This window comes from Monodelphis domestica, chromosome 8, assembly GCF_027887165.1.
Source record: "Monodelphis domestica isolate mMonDom1 chromosome 8, mMonDom1.pri, whole genome shotgun sequence".
NCBI lineage: Eukaryota > Metazoa > Chordata > Mammalia > Didelphimorphia > Didelphidae > Monodelphis > Monodelphis domestica.
Genome location: NC_077234.1, coordinates 48,296,348 through 48,312,526, shown reverse-complemented (window position 1 = coordinate 48,312,526; position 16,179 = coordinate 48,296,348). Strand labels below are relative to the sequence as shown.

Genomic DNA, 16,179 nt, shown 5'->3' with positions numbered 1-16,179 from the left:
TATGTAAGAGTTGTTAACAGGGAGAAATGACAACTTGTCAAATACTGGAGTGGGTAAAAGAAAATGGGGCAGTAAGGTAGCATAGTAGATAAGAGTGTTGGACTGAGAGGCAGGAGGTCCTGAATTCAGACACTTACTAGCTCTCTGACTTTGGACACATCACTTAATCTGTTTGCCTAGGAGGCAGGTAGGTGGCTCAATGGATAGACTGCTGGACTTGGTGACAGGAAGGTCTGAGTTCAAAAGCAAAAGCAGCCTCAGACACTTAAATAGCTGTGTGACCCTAGGCCACTTCCATAACCTTTTTTTTTTAATCCTTGCCTTCCATCTTGGAATCAATACTGTGTTTTGGCTTGAAGGCAGAAGAGTGGTAAGGGCTAGGCAATGGGGGTCAAGTTACTTGCCCAGGGTCACATAGCTGGGAAGTGTCTGAGGCCAGATTTGGATCTAGGATCTCCCGTCTCTAGGCCTGGCTCTCAATACACTGGATTATTACCCAATTGCCCCCTCCCATAATCTCTTAAATTAAGAATCTTAAATTCTCTATTTGCCCTAATCCACTAGATTAGGAAATGGCAAACCACTCCTGTATCTTTTTGTCAAGAAAAACCCCATGAACAGTTTGGTTCATAGGATCATGAAGACTGGGACATGAACAAAACAACTGAACAACAGAAACAAAAGTAGGGTGACACCTAGACCTAGACAGACTAGACACCTAGAGGTTTTGATTCTAGATAGCTGAGACATTGGTGGCACCCTCAGCCGTAGAAGGGAAGGAAGAGGAAAGATTTTGGCAAAAAAAATGAGATCAGTTTTGGGCATGTATTTTATTTTATACATTTAAAAGGAATCTATGAAACAAAAAACAAGACCCTCTGGTTTAGGGAAAGCTTTTTGACTTATTGTTTAGAATCTCTAAGGCCTAGCATTTTAGGACCCATTCCTGGAAACATACTTATTCCCTATTTAAGTCAAGCATTAGTAAATAGCTAATACAATGTATTATGTAGATTCATTCTTTTTCTTGCATCATTGACTGTGATCCAAATGTTTCTCAGGTTTTATATTGGTATATGGATTATTTTCTTTTGGAATCTTAGCTTTAGGAGAAAAGAATTTACAGTATAAGGAAACTTTGATGAAAACCTTTTTCTGTTATATGTCTCATAGATAAATTGTCTAAAAGAACAGTGATTATAGTGGCATAATTAAGATTTTAAAACTTTTCTTTATCTGTTATCAGATTATTTAATATATTTACATTTCCCATAAATCAGTATATTAGGTTTATATTAATTAGCTAATGTAAAATGATCATTTTTTTTAACCTTAACTAAGAACAGGAATTCTTTTTTGTGTCATGGCAGTCTAGTGAAGCCTATGGACCCCTTCTCAGAAAAATGTTTTTAAATAATTGAAGGAAATGACAAATTTCAGTTACAGGTTAGTGAAAACAGGTATTTTTTTTTTCCCATTTAAGTTCAGGGAATCCTGAAACCCATTCATATTCTTCAGATTAAGACCAACCCCCTCATTTTTCAGCATTAGAACCCAAGGCCCAGGAAACTTATATATCTTGTCTGAACTTGGAATCATTAATAAGTGTGTGGGTAAGTGTGGGTTTGAACCTGGGTCCTCTGACTCCTAAGCAAATTCTGTTTCTACTACATACATGTTGAATTTGAGATGGTTGTGTCATATCTGATACAGATGATCTGTATCTTAGATATGTTGGATGTGCTTAACTCTGGAGCACACAAAAGAGATGATAAAATAAACCACTAGTTAATTTGATTAAAAAGAAGAGATCTAAATGATCAGTATTAGAATTGAAAAAGGAGAATTCTCAACCCTAGGAGATAGGTGTTGTTTTTATCTCAATTAAAAGGAAAAAAAATAAACCGTTTACCTTGTTTTATTATCAGTTGTAAGACAGAAATGTGGTATGGACTAGGGCTTTGGGGACTTGTCCAGTATCACACATAGGAAGTGTCTGAGGCCACATTTGAATCCAGGTCCACCTGATCCTTTGGGCTACCTAGCTGCCCCTATTATCTTCATTTTATAGGTCAGGAAACTAAATCTGACAGAGGCTAAATGACTTGGTTATAGCCATAGTTAATGTCTGAGACCCAACACTATATCCACTAAGACACCTAGCTGCCTTTGCTCCCCCACTAAAAAAAGTCACATACAAACACAGACCCTGTCCTTAAGGAGCTCACAGAGTCAATATGCACATGATTATGTACATACAGGATACATTGAGTGTAAATGGAAGGAGTATGATTTATACCAGCTCCAGCAACCTGCTACTTTGGGACCTGATGGGATCAGACACCGACAAGGTGAGTGTCCCATTCGTGCAGAAACTCAGGATCCAGTCAGATGGGCAGGGCCTCATCCTGGGGACACTGGTCATTTCATTAATGAGGTAATCTAGGCTTCTGACATTTATCTTACAGCTCTGCCATGTGACTCTTCTAATCTTTTAACTATGTGGTACTCCACTGCCGGATCATTGAGCTCCTTTAACTCCTCAAGTTAGGATGATGAGCTAGACTGGAACCCATGCTTCCAGAAATCTACTCATCCTTATGATGGGGAGGATATTACTGAATCTACTTGGTACAAACATTTCAACTGTTATTCCCCCAAAATGTAGAGCAGCTGAATTTTTACTTTGTAGTTTAATAGCAGAAATGCTTGCCCAAAGCTTTGGCATATACTAGTTTTTGGGCGTAGTGATTCAGTGCTGTGTGGATAAAAACATGAATTCAGTTACACTTGAACCTTGCTATTTAGAAATATCAGGGCTTTCTTTCTCTCTCTCTCTCTCTCTCTCTCTCTCTCTCTCTCTCTCTCTCTCTCTCTCTCTCTCTCTCTCCTCCCCCCCCCCCCTCTCTCCCTCTCTCCCTCTTTCCCTCTCTCCCTCTCCCCCTCCCTCCCTTCCTCCCTCCCTCCCTCCCTCACTCCCTCCCTCCCTCCCTCCCTTCCTTCCTTCCATCTTGGAGTCAATACTGTATATTGGTAAGGGAAGAATGGTAAGGGATAGGCAGTGGTGGTCAAGTGACTTGCCCAGGGTCACACAACTGGGAAGTGTCTAAGGCCAGATTTGAACCTAGGACCTCCTGTCTCTAGGCCTGGCTCTCAACCCACTGAGCTACCCAGCTGCCCCCTCGATATTAGGGTTTTATTTGCCTTTTTGCAACTTATTTTTTAGATTGGAATTAGTTTAAGGTTTGAGTGATTGATTTCTGAAATGAATAAGAGGAATAAAATATATTGGCATGTGAGTACTAAGTTAAATTGATGTATTTCAACACATTTTAGTTACATTGAGGTTGTTCTTCATGAAATAAAAAATTCTAAAATTTTATATGTAAATGAGCAGCTAAGTGGCCCAATGGACCAAACTCTAGGTCTGATGTCAGGAACACCTGAGTTCAAACACGATCTTGGATACTAATTGTTTGACCCTAGGCAAGTCATTTAACCTTGATCTTGTGACAGTTTTTCTCAATTGGAAAATGGAGATGATAATAACATCTACCTGGAAGAATCATTGTGAGGATTAAATGAGAAAATATTTGTAAAAAACAATTAGCACAGTTCTTGCCACATAATCTAATATGTGCTATATAAAGGCTTATTTCCCTCTCCCTTCATCTTCTTTCTTAAAAAAATATAGCCAAAAAACTAAACCTTATGGAATGCTTTTATTACTTTGGGGGAGGAGAAAATCAGCTTGAGAAATGCATGTTACTTATAGTCTTAGAATTTATTTATTTTTTAAACATTCTCCAGCTTACACAGCTGGTTAAAAATAAAGGGGGTTTTGAAAGAGAAAAATATTTGGTGAAAGATTAGAAGGCTTGAAATAGCCACTTTGTGAAGACTAAAACTTAAAGTCAAAGAAAGATAAAAAGATCGCCATGTAATAGTAAGAACCCATTTGAGATCAGGTAACATAAATGTGGAGTGGATTGAGGGTTTTTGTTTTGTTTTGTTTTCTAAAGGCAGCTGTAGAAAAGAAAGAAAAATTTTTGTTTGAAAAAAAGTAAAATAAAGATTTTAAAAATTCTTATTATTGGTTGGTTCCATCTATTTTAATCTTTTATTTTCACTTGAAAGATTCAGTTTTTAATATTCTCATTCTCATTCCATAGGGAAAGGATCATGCTTTGTGTTCTTTTGTATATCTTCCCTATCTCTTTCCACAACCTAGTAACTTTTAGGTATTTCTAAAACAAGAGCACTGAAGGAATGAATTTAGCTACTCTCCGAGTGTAGTTCTCTTCCTCTTGGCATGTATGAAATATACTAAAAACTGGAAGTTTTTCTTCTGGTATACACACCCACATACCAACACCCCTATACCCCAAAGGGACTTATTTTATCATTAATGGTATTTTTATTCCAGTTCTTCAAGGATCTATGTTTTCCCTGGTGTGATTATTCTTTCTATCAGTACAGACCATCTTCCTGAGTTGAATCTCAAAAACTAATCATATGACGGCTAACTTTCTGGTAATGAGCCTTTCCTATAACTAGACTGCAGCTCACAAGACAAAGATTAGATTATCAAGTTCATCCTATAATGAGCATTGCAGCAGTTCAGGCCAAACCAAAGGCACATCAGACTGGGAGTCCTTTTGATGGGCTTGATGAAAAAGAAGGACTATCATACATAGAGGCCAGAGCAAAGAAGGAAAGATCAGGGAATAATGTCGAAGGAAGAAAATTTATGGCAAATGGCTCCCTATTTTCTCAGTAAAGAATCCTTCATGGCTTATGCTCTTTGGGTATAACCTTTGAGAATCCAGAAACACCTCTAAGATCTATGCATTTATAGAGTAATACTCTGGCAGAGAACAAGAATTTAGTGGAAGTTAATAGAAGAAAGTGAATTTTCTATGTCCAGAAGTATATATTTTCATTTGTTTTTCTCATGAAAATGAATTTTTGTGGCACTTGACACTTTATAAAGTACTTTCCATAAATTATTCCTTTGGAGCCTCAAAATATTCAGAGGAAGAACCAAATTTCAATGAGATAACGGGATTTGGATGTATAAAATGAAATATCAGAAGCAGAATCTCAACCTGGGGCTTTTCTTATTGTTTTAGGGATTTACAAAATATGATGTGACCAATTACTGATGTTTTGCAAATGTTGTTCTGTGTTTTTCCTCAGAGGCCATATTGTTTTGGTTCCAGAGTTTAGCCTTCCTCTAGAATACTACCTAATACCATTCCTCATCATAGTTGGCATATGCCTCATCTTGATTGTCATCTTCATGGTAGGTAATTTTAAATACTTTTAAAAAATAGGATCAAGAATTAGGAAAATGCAGAATGATATTTTTCCCCTATAGGAATAATGTGCCTTGTATTGTCCACCTTTAAATAATTCTGCAATACACATAATATAGTTTAAATTAATCAACCAGACAGTAAACAATTAAGTAGTTGATGAAGTAGGACATGGTGCATGTGAGAAATGAGGTCTGTGTAATATCAAAGGAAGCTGAAATACAGAGGAAAGAAGAAAGCTTATGGCAAATAGCCATTAATTTCTTAGTAATGAATGAGTTCAAGTTCTGTCTGTTGGGGAAGGGGGGGATGATGTAGTAAACAGACTGGAGACGGTTTTGGATAAATGGTAGAGGTAGTATAATAGAGAATCAGAGGAGAGTTGGAACTACGTGAATAGAGATTTGAGAATTGATCTTTTGTACATAGTTTAGATTGTGGTTATGATATACTGATGCTGATACTGTTGAATAGAAGAATTTAGATACTTGTTAAATTTTCAAGTAGGAAACGTATAGCCATCCTTCTTTACTACAACATAGTCTTCTAAGAAAATTTCAATTAAAATGAAACAGTAACTCAGATTTTAATACAGTATTTAATTTTGCACTATTCAGTTGTAAATTACCTAAAATATATATATCTATAATCAAGAAATATTATTTCTTTTCTGTTTGTTTCACCTGATATTATCTTGATTATGTGGATAATCTATGAACAAAGATATATTCTCTATGTTCTATGATCTAGTTGTATAGCTTTCGTCAGTATTCATCATCTTACAATTAACAATTATGTAAGGATTGTATCATTGTTTGAATTTTATGACCCCATTTTTTATCTTCTTTTCTGGAGTTAGAACATGGGTCAAATAACTTTGGTATGGTCCATCTAATCCTTTATTATTAGTGAGAAAGGAATCCTGGGGATAACTACACTATCTTCCTTGAGTTGCCTTATTTCCCAGGTCCTGAGATGATTTTACTTTAAAATCTGTCAGTTAGGATGCTCCCTGAGACAGGAGCCTGTTTGAAATAACAGTGATCCATTACCTATCTTATCTGGAGGATCACTGAACTAACACCTACACCCAGGACCCCAAGGGCATCCTGTTTTTCTATGTCACGAAGTCCCTAGCTTAGCTATGTTTACTGACCACTCATTCCCCTTTCTTGGCCCTGCTGAAACTATAATAATCCAAGACTTAAGCCAGGCACTTTTAGTAGTGATGCTGAGAGTGTCTCAGTGTGCATGTCTCTTTCTTCCTCAATAAAACTTGTCTGTTGCCTCAAGGGAGCATTTTTGTGCCTTTGCTTTGTCCTTGATCCCTAGTAGAGACCCCGGTTGACATTTCCTGGTGGTCAAGCTGTGGGATCAGTAGTCTGAGAGTAGAGTGCTGAATCCTTGATCTGGCTGAGAAACTTGGTACTAGCAAGGGCCAGTTGAGCTTTATTCACCCATGGAACTTTGGTCTGTATGCACTGTCCTTCCTCTTTGATCTGAACCTCTTGGCCTTTAGTCAAGTTCATTTATTGAGGAAGAAAATCATAGAAGTTCTGTGGGTATTAAAGAATAAAGTGAGAATTCACAGGTTAAACTAAACTCTTAAAAAAAACCCACCAAAAAAATCTTCACTCTTAGAATCAATACTTTGTATTGGTCCTACAGCAAAAGAATGGTAAGGACTAGGCATTGGGCGTTAAGTGACTTGCCCAGGGTCACACAGCTAGAAAAATCTCTGAGGCCATATTTGAACCTCAGTCCTCCCATCTATAGACCTGACTCTTTTTCCACTGAGCAGTCTATGGATGTGCAAGAGGTTGGTTACTTTTGGTTTTCTCTTTCAAATTGCTGTTCGGCTAAGGAAATTATCCACAGATTGGAAGGAAAATTTTCTGAACTTTGGCTTTTCCATGGGCAACAAAAACATCTAAAGACAAGGACGGATCCCTCTCCCCTGGATCCTTCTCCCCTATATCCATTCTTCTAGCCATTGCTTTCCATTTGGCCTGGACTGCTGCAAATTCTTATCCCATTGGCAACAGTTGACTTGAGACTGTCCATGACATTGGTGGAAACATGGGGAACCTCTGACAAGGACAAATTGAATTACCTTAGGAAGAAGTTAGATTATGTGGGTCTAAAAATCAAGTTCCCAGAGAAGTATCCTTTTAACAAATGACTCCTCAAAATTAAAGTGGGCAGCATCTGTAATCTCTCCTGAAGGTTAAATCAGAAGATTAAATTGGAAAAATATGAAGAAGTTTCACAGACATAATATAACATATATAATATATATAATATAAAATGCTATATTGTGCAATCACAATCATTCTTTTATTTAATGTTTTGATCCTGCTCTTTGTTTTCCCGTATATATGTGTGTCTGTCATGGAGTGTTGATTTTTGATAATAGAAGATAAAGAGGTTTAGATCTATCAGTTTATTTTAATTGTTAATATATCACTTAACCCTCTCCCATATAATTAAATGTGTTTTGGGTGAAAATGCATTACAAATACTGGTGAAAATTTGTTAGCAGAGATACAAAAAAATAAAACAAAGTCTCCAAGCCAAAAAGAAATAGGTTTGTTGAGAGAGGACCAGTTTCACAAAAAAGCTGGACTCTGGTTAGCAGCCAAAGACCCAGAGCCTTATGAGTGGCCTCCTTAAATACCCAAAAACTTGTAAAAAAAAGATACAATAATTTTTCAGATACATTTATATTTACCCAAGAATGAATCAAGTAAATAAAATAAAATCTAGAGTAAAGAAGATGGAAAAATCAGATAAAGTGGGTGTGTTTGAACCACAACATCACATAAGGTAGAGAATATGCATGCTGTATGATTCTTCTTAGAAATGTTTCTTTCAGAATTAAGTGATCACTATTTTTAGAAATGTTTAATATTTACAATTGAATACTTATTCAGTTCCAACAGGCCTGAACTATTCATTGAATACTAATTCAGTTCCAAAATGACTAAACTACTAAAAAATGCTGAATTTCTAAAAGAAAAAAAATGCTTCATGTAGAATCATATATGATTCAGATACCGAAAATACTCCAGATAGAATTATATCTTGATTATTCTCAGAAAAGTTTAAGATTTATGATCACAAAATAACTAAATTCTGAAAAAACTGCTGATCTAACATAACAAAATAATTGAATTTTGGGAAACCTGCTGATCTCATGTAATCATGAGGGGGATAGGGGATTTCACATTCATAACACCTTGCAGTTTGTGATGATTTTGAGAAAAGAAATGCATGTGTTAGCCATTGTATTGTAGCCATCAAGTTGAATAGCACGCGTAATCACTGGTCAGAAACATAATGGTATCATTTAAAAAAAAATTTTAATTTAAAACAATTTAAAAAATTTTCTGAGCTATGCCCAGGAAAAACATATTCGAATTTCATTGTAAGTTCTGTTTTATGGCTGCCACGTACCCTCCCCCCCCCAATTTCCTCCATTATTTTAATTTTAGTCTATAAGCTATACATTGTGTGTTTGGGATACATATATTTAAAATGCTCATTAGTAAGTTAAATATATATATCAAAGTCAGTGAATACAAAATGCTAGGGACTGTGGGAAACTAATCACTAATGTAAATTGATATTTTATTAATTTTAACTTCTTTGCAATCACTTAAAACTAAAAATGATAAAAAGAAATTTATTAAAATTGTATTTTATATTTTTTATATGTAGTAATATTTTTGCATCCATTTCTGTCAATTTTAGATCACAAAATTTGTGCAAGACAGACATAGAGCCAGAAGGAATAGACTACGTAAAGATCAACTTAAGAAACTCCCTATACATAAATTCAAGAAAGGCAAGTGAATGTTTTCTATTTTCCATATGGTCATCTATAGGCTTGAATACATTGATATCTCACTGTAATGCTATCTTCTATGTTCATTCCTTAGGAACCTCCTTTTAGGGAATATGGACCTTTGGATAGTTTGTTAACTGAAACCCATTGAACTGTGTCTAAGGTAGTTTCATTTTATATAAAATTCCACTCAGTAGCAAATAGAATACTGAGGTTCCATTTCAAGTATATATTAACTAAAATTTAACTAAAGTATTTCACATTGGTTTTTCTGAGCCAGATAGAAAAAATTGAATTTAAAATAGCACTTTTCTAAGTTTTGAAAGAATGTGGCCCTCTCAGACAGCCTCTCCTATTATCTGTGAGGATTATTTTAAAGTTTTAGTATACTTTTTATTAGATTTTATTTTAGAAACATTGATCATTTGGTAGAGAGAAATTTTTTTTTTAATTGGGTGTCAGATTGTTGCATGTTACCATTCTATCACTTTTATAGATTCTGGTCTCATGCTTTCAACCCCATTTTTACTGGTATGTCAGGTTCCTAGAGATTTACACCTTTCTTCAAGGTTTTAGGGATACTTTCTAATTGTACTGTTCTTCTAATATTCCACACCCCAATCCAATGCATTCCTTCCATTATCTATCCATGCCTCAATATCATTTGCCAGTGTCATTTAATATATGTTCAGCATCATTTAATCAGTTGACATTGAAGTATTACTAATAAAGCAGTTAGCATCAATTGCTTTTACAAAGTGATATTTATTGAAAAGCAGGATCCAAAATACAAAAATTTCTTCCCAAATTAGGGCATACTCTTCTCTTTATCATCTCAGTTCCTAGGAGACTGGGATCCAAATTTAAAATGGCTGCTACCAACTTTTGCTACCAACTTTTTTCATAGAGTAACTTAATTGTGGCAGCCATAAATGATATATTAGTGGAATACTATTTTGCAATAAGGAATGATAAATTGCTTGATTTTCATACGAGATGGAAAGACCTCCACAAACTGATGTGGAGTGAAATGAGCAGAACCAGGAGAACATTGTACATAGTAACTGAAACATTGTGGAACAATCATATGTAATTGACTTTACTGTTAACAGTAGTGCAATGACCCAGTACAATCCTGAGGAATTTATGAGAAAGAATGCTATCCACATCAAGAGAAAGAACTGTGGGAGCAGAAATGCAGTAGAAAACATTTGATTTATCACATGTTTATATGGGTATTGGATGTGGGATTTTGGTTTTTAAAAGTTTATTACAAAAATGAATAATATAGAAATAAGTATTGAGTGATAATACATGTAGAGCCCAGTGAAATTGCTTGTTGACTTGGGGGGGGGGAGGGGTGAGAAGGGGAGAGAAAGAACCTGAATCATGTAACCATGGAAAAATACTTTAAAAAAAAATTGATGGACAAGCCATTCCCTTGCTTGCAGGGTATTTGGGTTTTTCATGTGTTATATGAGTTCACCATGGGGCTAAGTAATATACATTCTCTTTCATTTGTGGTAGCTCTAGCATTCTTGATTTCCCAACATGTTTGGTGACTACCCAAGTTCAAGTTTGCAGCCTGGTCCATTACATCTATGATATTCATTCATCTAATGTCACAAAGAATTAGACGCAGCAGAGTTGGAAGAAACAAAAGTGCTATGTATGTATTCATGACCATGTGTCAGGTAGCCCAGTTGTGGATTGTACGGTGAATGAGTAAATTGAAGAAAACCTGCAACGGTGGCAATGGATGAAGATTTCCAGAAGCTGTCAATCAAGGAGCATTCCGGAAGAGAATGTGACCAGGAGAAGACTGTTGAAGGGAGGCATCCAAACTGTTGGAGCTCTCTCTTTTTCCTGAGACAGGAAGGAGTAAGGACCGAAAAGATTCTCTTCTTACTGAATTTCTCTCTTTTGGATCAGAAAGTGACTCAAAGATCCTTAACCCTGTTAGCCACATCCCTTATTCAAGACTCTACAATATTATTCTCAATATAGGATTATTTAAGGTCAGGGAATCCCTAAACCTTCTCTCCCAATCCAGTTTTCTTTTCCTCCTCCTTTCCTTAAATAAATCTCTTCCAACCATTCAAAGAGTGAGTTATCTATTAGATATATCAGGAAACTTACTCAGAACTGACTTCCAGTTTGTCACCAACTGAAGAGACTAACTGAAGGGGGAGGGAAACAAGGGAGAAGATGGCATATCTGATTCCTCATTGCCATAATCCTTAAAGAACAACCTCCTAATACAGTAGTCTATTTGTGTTATCCATCTCTTAACCCAGAGGCTTATGGACATTCTTCTCTGATAGCACCTGGAAAGACAAACCTTGATTTTTTTTTTTCCTGTTTATGATTTTTCTATATATACTTATTTCTGACTTAGCAGTCAGGTAAAAGGCTTTTCTTCATGTAGTTAGCAGAAAGAAAACAGAATATCTGAGTATGTTCTCTCTTTTTTTATTAAAATTTTTTTAATTGATTAATTAATTTAGAATATTTTTCCATGGTTACATGATTCACATTCTTTCCCTCTCCTCTGCCTTCTCCCCTCCCAGAGTCAATGAGCAATAGCACTGGGTTTTATATGTATCATTATATACTCATTGAACCGTGTGATTGATCATATTTTTCTTCTGCATTTCTACTTCCATAGTTCTTTCTCTGGATGTGGATACATTCTTTCTCTTAAGTCCCTCAGGATTGTCCGGGATCAGTGCATTGCTATTAGTAGAGAAGTCCATTACATTGGATTGTGCCATAATGTATTGGTCTCTGTGTACAATGTTCTCCTAGTTCTACTCCTTTTGCTCAGCACAAATTCCTGGAGGTCTTTCCAGTTCACATGGAAATCCTCCAGTTTATTATTCCTTTCAGCACAATAATATTCCATCATCATCAGATATCACAATGTGTTCTGCCATTCCTCAATCGATGGACACCCCCTCAATTTTCAGTTTTTTGCCACAACAAAAAGCAAAGCTATAAATATTTTTGTATAAGTCTTTTCCCTATTATTTCTTTGTGAGTGTGTTCTGAAGTAGAGGGCAGGGACTCCCATTCTATCTTCTGTAAAACAGACTTACCAACTTACCAAGACTATATGTGGATTGGTAGACAAAGCAAACTGGGAACACTCTAAGGAATGCTAGTAATGACGAGGTAAAAAATGGTTTGAAAGACAGTATCAGAGGCTTAATTAGTCAAAAAGAGATGGGAAGGTTATATAAAGAACATAAATGACAATAAATGTGCATCTTGGTGCTGCATTGGAATCCTCCAAAGTAGTAACCAAACTAGAGAAATCTGACCAGACAGTTTTGTAGAATACATTTTGGAAAATTTATAGAAAGATATGCATGAGAATCTTTAACATGAAAAGACAGAGAGTTTTCAATCTTTACTGAATGGAACAACCATACCAGTAATATCACAGAACCAAGTTATTTTGAGTTAGGTGTTTATAATCTTCATTTAGAAATAGAACCATTATTGGGAGGTACAATGGGAAGAGGAGGGGAAAGAGGTATGATAAGGAGGTATAAAGAGAGGTTTGAAATACCTGTAGAGATTTGAGATAGGAACATTAGGAGAAGAATTGCTTTGCTGGAGTGAGGACCCAGTCAGTTCATGATAATTCACTTCCTCCAGTTCTTTCAGAAGCATGTTAAATTGAAGTAGGAAAGGTTGGTGTTTGGAATAATCCAAAACTAAGGTTTAGCAAGGCTGTGATGAGTTCTTTAGTAGTGTAAAGTTGAGCTGGTTAGGGAAGGAGTAGAAATTGGGAAGGGAAGAGAATTTAACTCCAGTGCATGGGTAATGGCCTAAAAAAATACTGATGATGAGGGGGGGAAGAGGAATTTGTGTATTTGGCAAGACCATGAAGAATAGGTTTAGAGAAGAGATAGATTGATAGTAAATTAATAGATAAAGGAATTTTGGAGTTTTAGGTTATGGAAGTAAATGACAGCAAGATTAGCAGTGTAACCATCCATCCCTTTGTGTAGTTGAAGTTGTGTAGGAGATTGTATGGTCAGACATGTAAGGGAATCAGTAGAACCAAGGAATGAAAATGCAGGAAGAGATTGTTTCTTCTAGTGTCATAAGCTATGGAAGGGTCCAGAAGGCCTCCTGTATATCCAACCTAATGGCTATCTGAACTGAGATAGGCTACTCTAGAGAAAATTTCATTTATAGAGCAGTCTGTAAACATTTATTAAGTATTTGCTTACTGTATGCTAGGGAGAGGAGGAGAATGAGCAAAAGTGACTTAGGGATATGGTGGGGAAGTCAGTGATGTCCTTTGAATAATTAAGAAATGAGGAGATGTTCTGTGTTGAGCTTCTTTTGTAAGTGATTGAGAGTTCATGGCTCTACTCTTCTATCAGAAGAGCAGGAGCTAGGTGTGAAGTAGAAGGGGCTCATGATGATGAAGTTCATCCAATAATGAGTTCATCTTGGCCCATGGTTGAAAAGTCAAAGCTGTCCCAGAATATTGTAGAGGTGAGAAATGAAGAGGACCAGACCAAATAATAATTTAAAAATGACAGCATGAGTGACCTTTACTCCTGAACGCCACAAAACAATTTTAGCCCACCATCAGCAGGAACAGAGGCCACCAAGAAAGTCAATACCAACATTAGCAAATAAGCACAAACTTCCCAGTGTGACCAAAGAAGGGTTGAAGAGGCAGTACTATTATACTCTAATACTAATACACTCACAAAAATGCCCCAGGGTGCTTATGAGCCCATACTTGGGCCCTTGGGGAGCAATAACCAGGGCAGATATAGCATCCACCAGGGCATTACTGTAGTATTTAGACTATGATAGCCCCTGGGTGCTTTATTTAATAGGGGGTCAGAAGAAACAAGAATCCCTAGAGAATATTAGCATCTCCAAAGGACATTGAGGGAGTTAAGTAAGAAAAAACAAAGGACACTTGGGAGTGAATTATTTCTGTTCTGAAAGTTTTAATAGGACCAAAGGAGAGGAAAAGTAATATGCTAGCACAGACAGAAGGAAGAAGGGAGTAGAACTCGCTATTTCTTATAATGGAATTTATTAAAATAAGAGTATACAAACGTGGAGAAAAAGGGATAGGGGTGTGAGAATGGCCACCAAGTGTACTTTAATATTATCTGAAACAGAAGTATTACACGCTTACATATATAAGCACACAAATATACACATACTATTTTGGTGTAGAAACATATCAGATTTCAACAGGGAAGCAGGTAGAGATGGGTTGGAGTGAGTCAAAAGGAAGGCAAGTGAAGTAAACTTCTTCAAGAGGATTTTAATAGGGAAAGATCTGGAATCCAAGGTTGTGATTATCATATGGGGAATAAATGAATAAATATCTTCCTCTTCTCCTCAAAAATATAAAAGTAAAAAAATGAAATATATAACTTTACATCTATAAAAATCACTTTATGACATATAATGCATCTGTTTCTTCTTCATTCACAGCATCACCACCATAGCTTAGGGTCTTGTCACTTCTCTCCTAAACAATATTTTAAAAATAAATCCTTAAAATTTTGTTTTTTATATTACCTGTATTTCCATTTCCAGGTGAATTTCCAAGTCTCTCCAAACTTTCACTCATAGCCATCTTTTTTTAAATTTAAATTTAAAAATTTTTTCCATGGTTGCATGATTCTTGTTGTCTCTCCCTCCCCTCTTCCCTTCTCTCTTCCAGAACTGACAAGCACTTTCACTGAGTTATACATATATTATCATTCAAATCCTATTTCTATGTTATTCATTTTTGTAATAAAGTAATCTTTTAAAACCCAAACCCCTTGAAATCTCTAGTTCCCTTCAATTCTCAGCTAAAGTGATGCCTTCTGTTTCTCATCCTCCTAATTGCTTGTGCCTTCTTTTCCAAAACTACCCTGTCACCCTCATCTTCAAAATGACCATTTTCTTCTGCTCTTCTACCTTCCGAATCAGACCTGCATAGACTATACCTGGGTGGGCCTAAGTCATTCACCATTGAACTTGCTGAGACTATTGGTGTTCCATTGCCCTGGCCATTACTTTTGTAATTTTTTTTTGGTTATCAAATTTGTTTTTTTAATCAATTAAAGTAGTACTTTCTTCCTGTTTCCACTCCTCTCCCACTGAGAAAGAGAAATAGACTATCAGGATCAGTTGTTAATGTATTGGTTAGTTTTGTGGAATTTCATGTATAGTCCAGGAAAACAAATTTCCTCATTTAACCGGGTCCAAAAAGTGTATTTCTGTCTGCATTTGGAGTCTGTCTTCTCCTTATGAGAAGGTAGGCAGCATGTTTTGTTATTACTCTGGAATCATATTTGGTTTTTGTGTTCATTAGAGTTCCTAAGTTTTCAAAAATTGTTCTACAGGACAATTCTGAAGGACTTAGGGCAAAGAATACTATCCATCATTGGAGAAATAACTATTGAGAGTCAGATGAAGATCAAAACTTACATTAGTTTATTTTTGGTTTTATTTTGAGGTTTGGGCTTTATATGAACATTCTTTTACAACAGTGATAAATACGGAAATGTTTTGCTTGATAATACATGTAAAACCCAGATCAAATTGTTTACCATCTCTGGTAGTGGGGAGGGAAGAGAGGGAAGGAGAAAATTTGGATCTCATAATTTTGGAAAACATATTGAAAATTGTTAATATAATTGGGGAAATAAAATGTTCTCCCGATTCTGCTCTGTTTGCTCTGTCTCAATTCGTGCAAATCTTCTTCTCTTTTTCCCCCCTGAAATCATCCTTTTCATCATCTCTTATATCACAGTGATTCTCATTATATTTTTGCTCAGTTTATGGGCAACCCCCAGTTTCCAGTTCTTTGCTACCACGAAAAGAGTTGCTATAAATAATTGTGTACTTCCTTTGTTAGAGGTTTATTTGCTTAAAGCGAATCTCATTTAATTTATCTCTTTTATTCTCCTCCTTCATATCCCCTTTCCCTCCTGTGTCCCTGAATGAAATGCCTTTCTGTGTATGTATGTG

At 36.0% G+C, this 16,179-nt stretch overlaps 1 protein-coding gene across 1 annotated transcript in view; it reads left to right on the top strand.

The window, feature by feature from the left end:
- The window catches only part of RNF13 (ring finger protein 13), a 127,536-nt gene that overhangs the window by 90,220 nt on the left and 21,137 nt on the right, over positions 1-16,179 (top strand). Inside the window, exons 7-8 of the mRNA XM_001363858.4 lie at positions 5,200-5,305; positions 9,072-9,165. Coding sequence (XP_001363895.1) covers positions 5,200-5,305; positions 9,072-9,165 — 200 coding nt within the window. The remainder of the gene's footprint in view (positions 1-5,199; positions 5,306-9,071; positions 9,166-16,179) is intronic.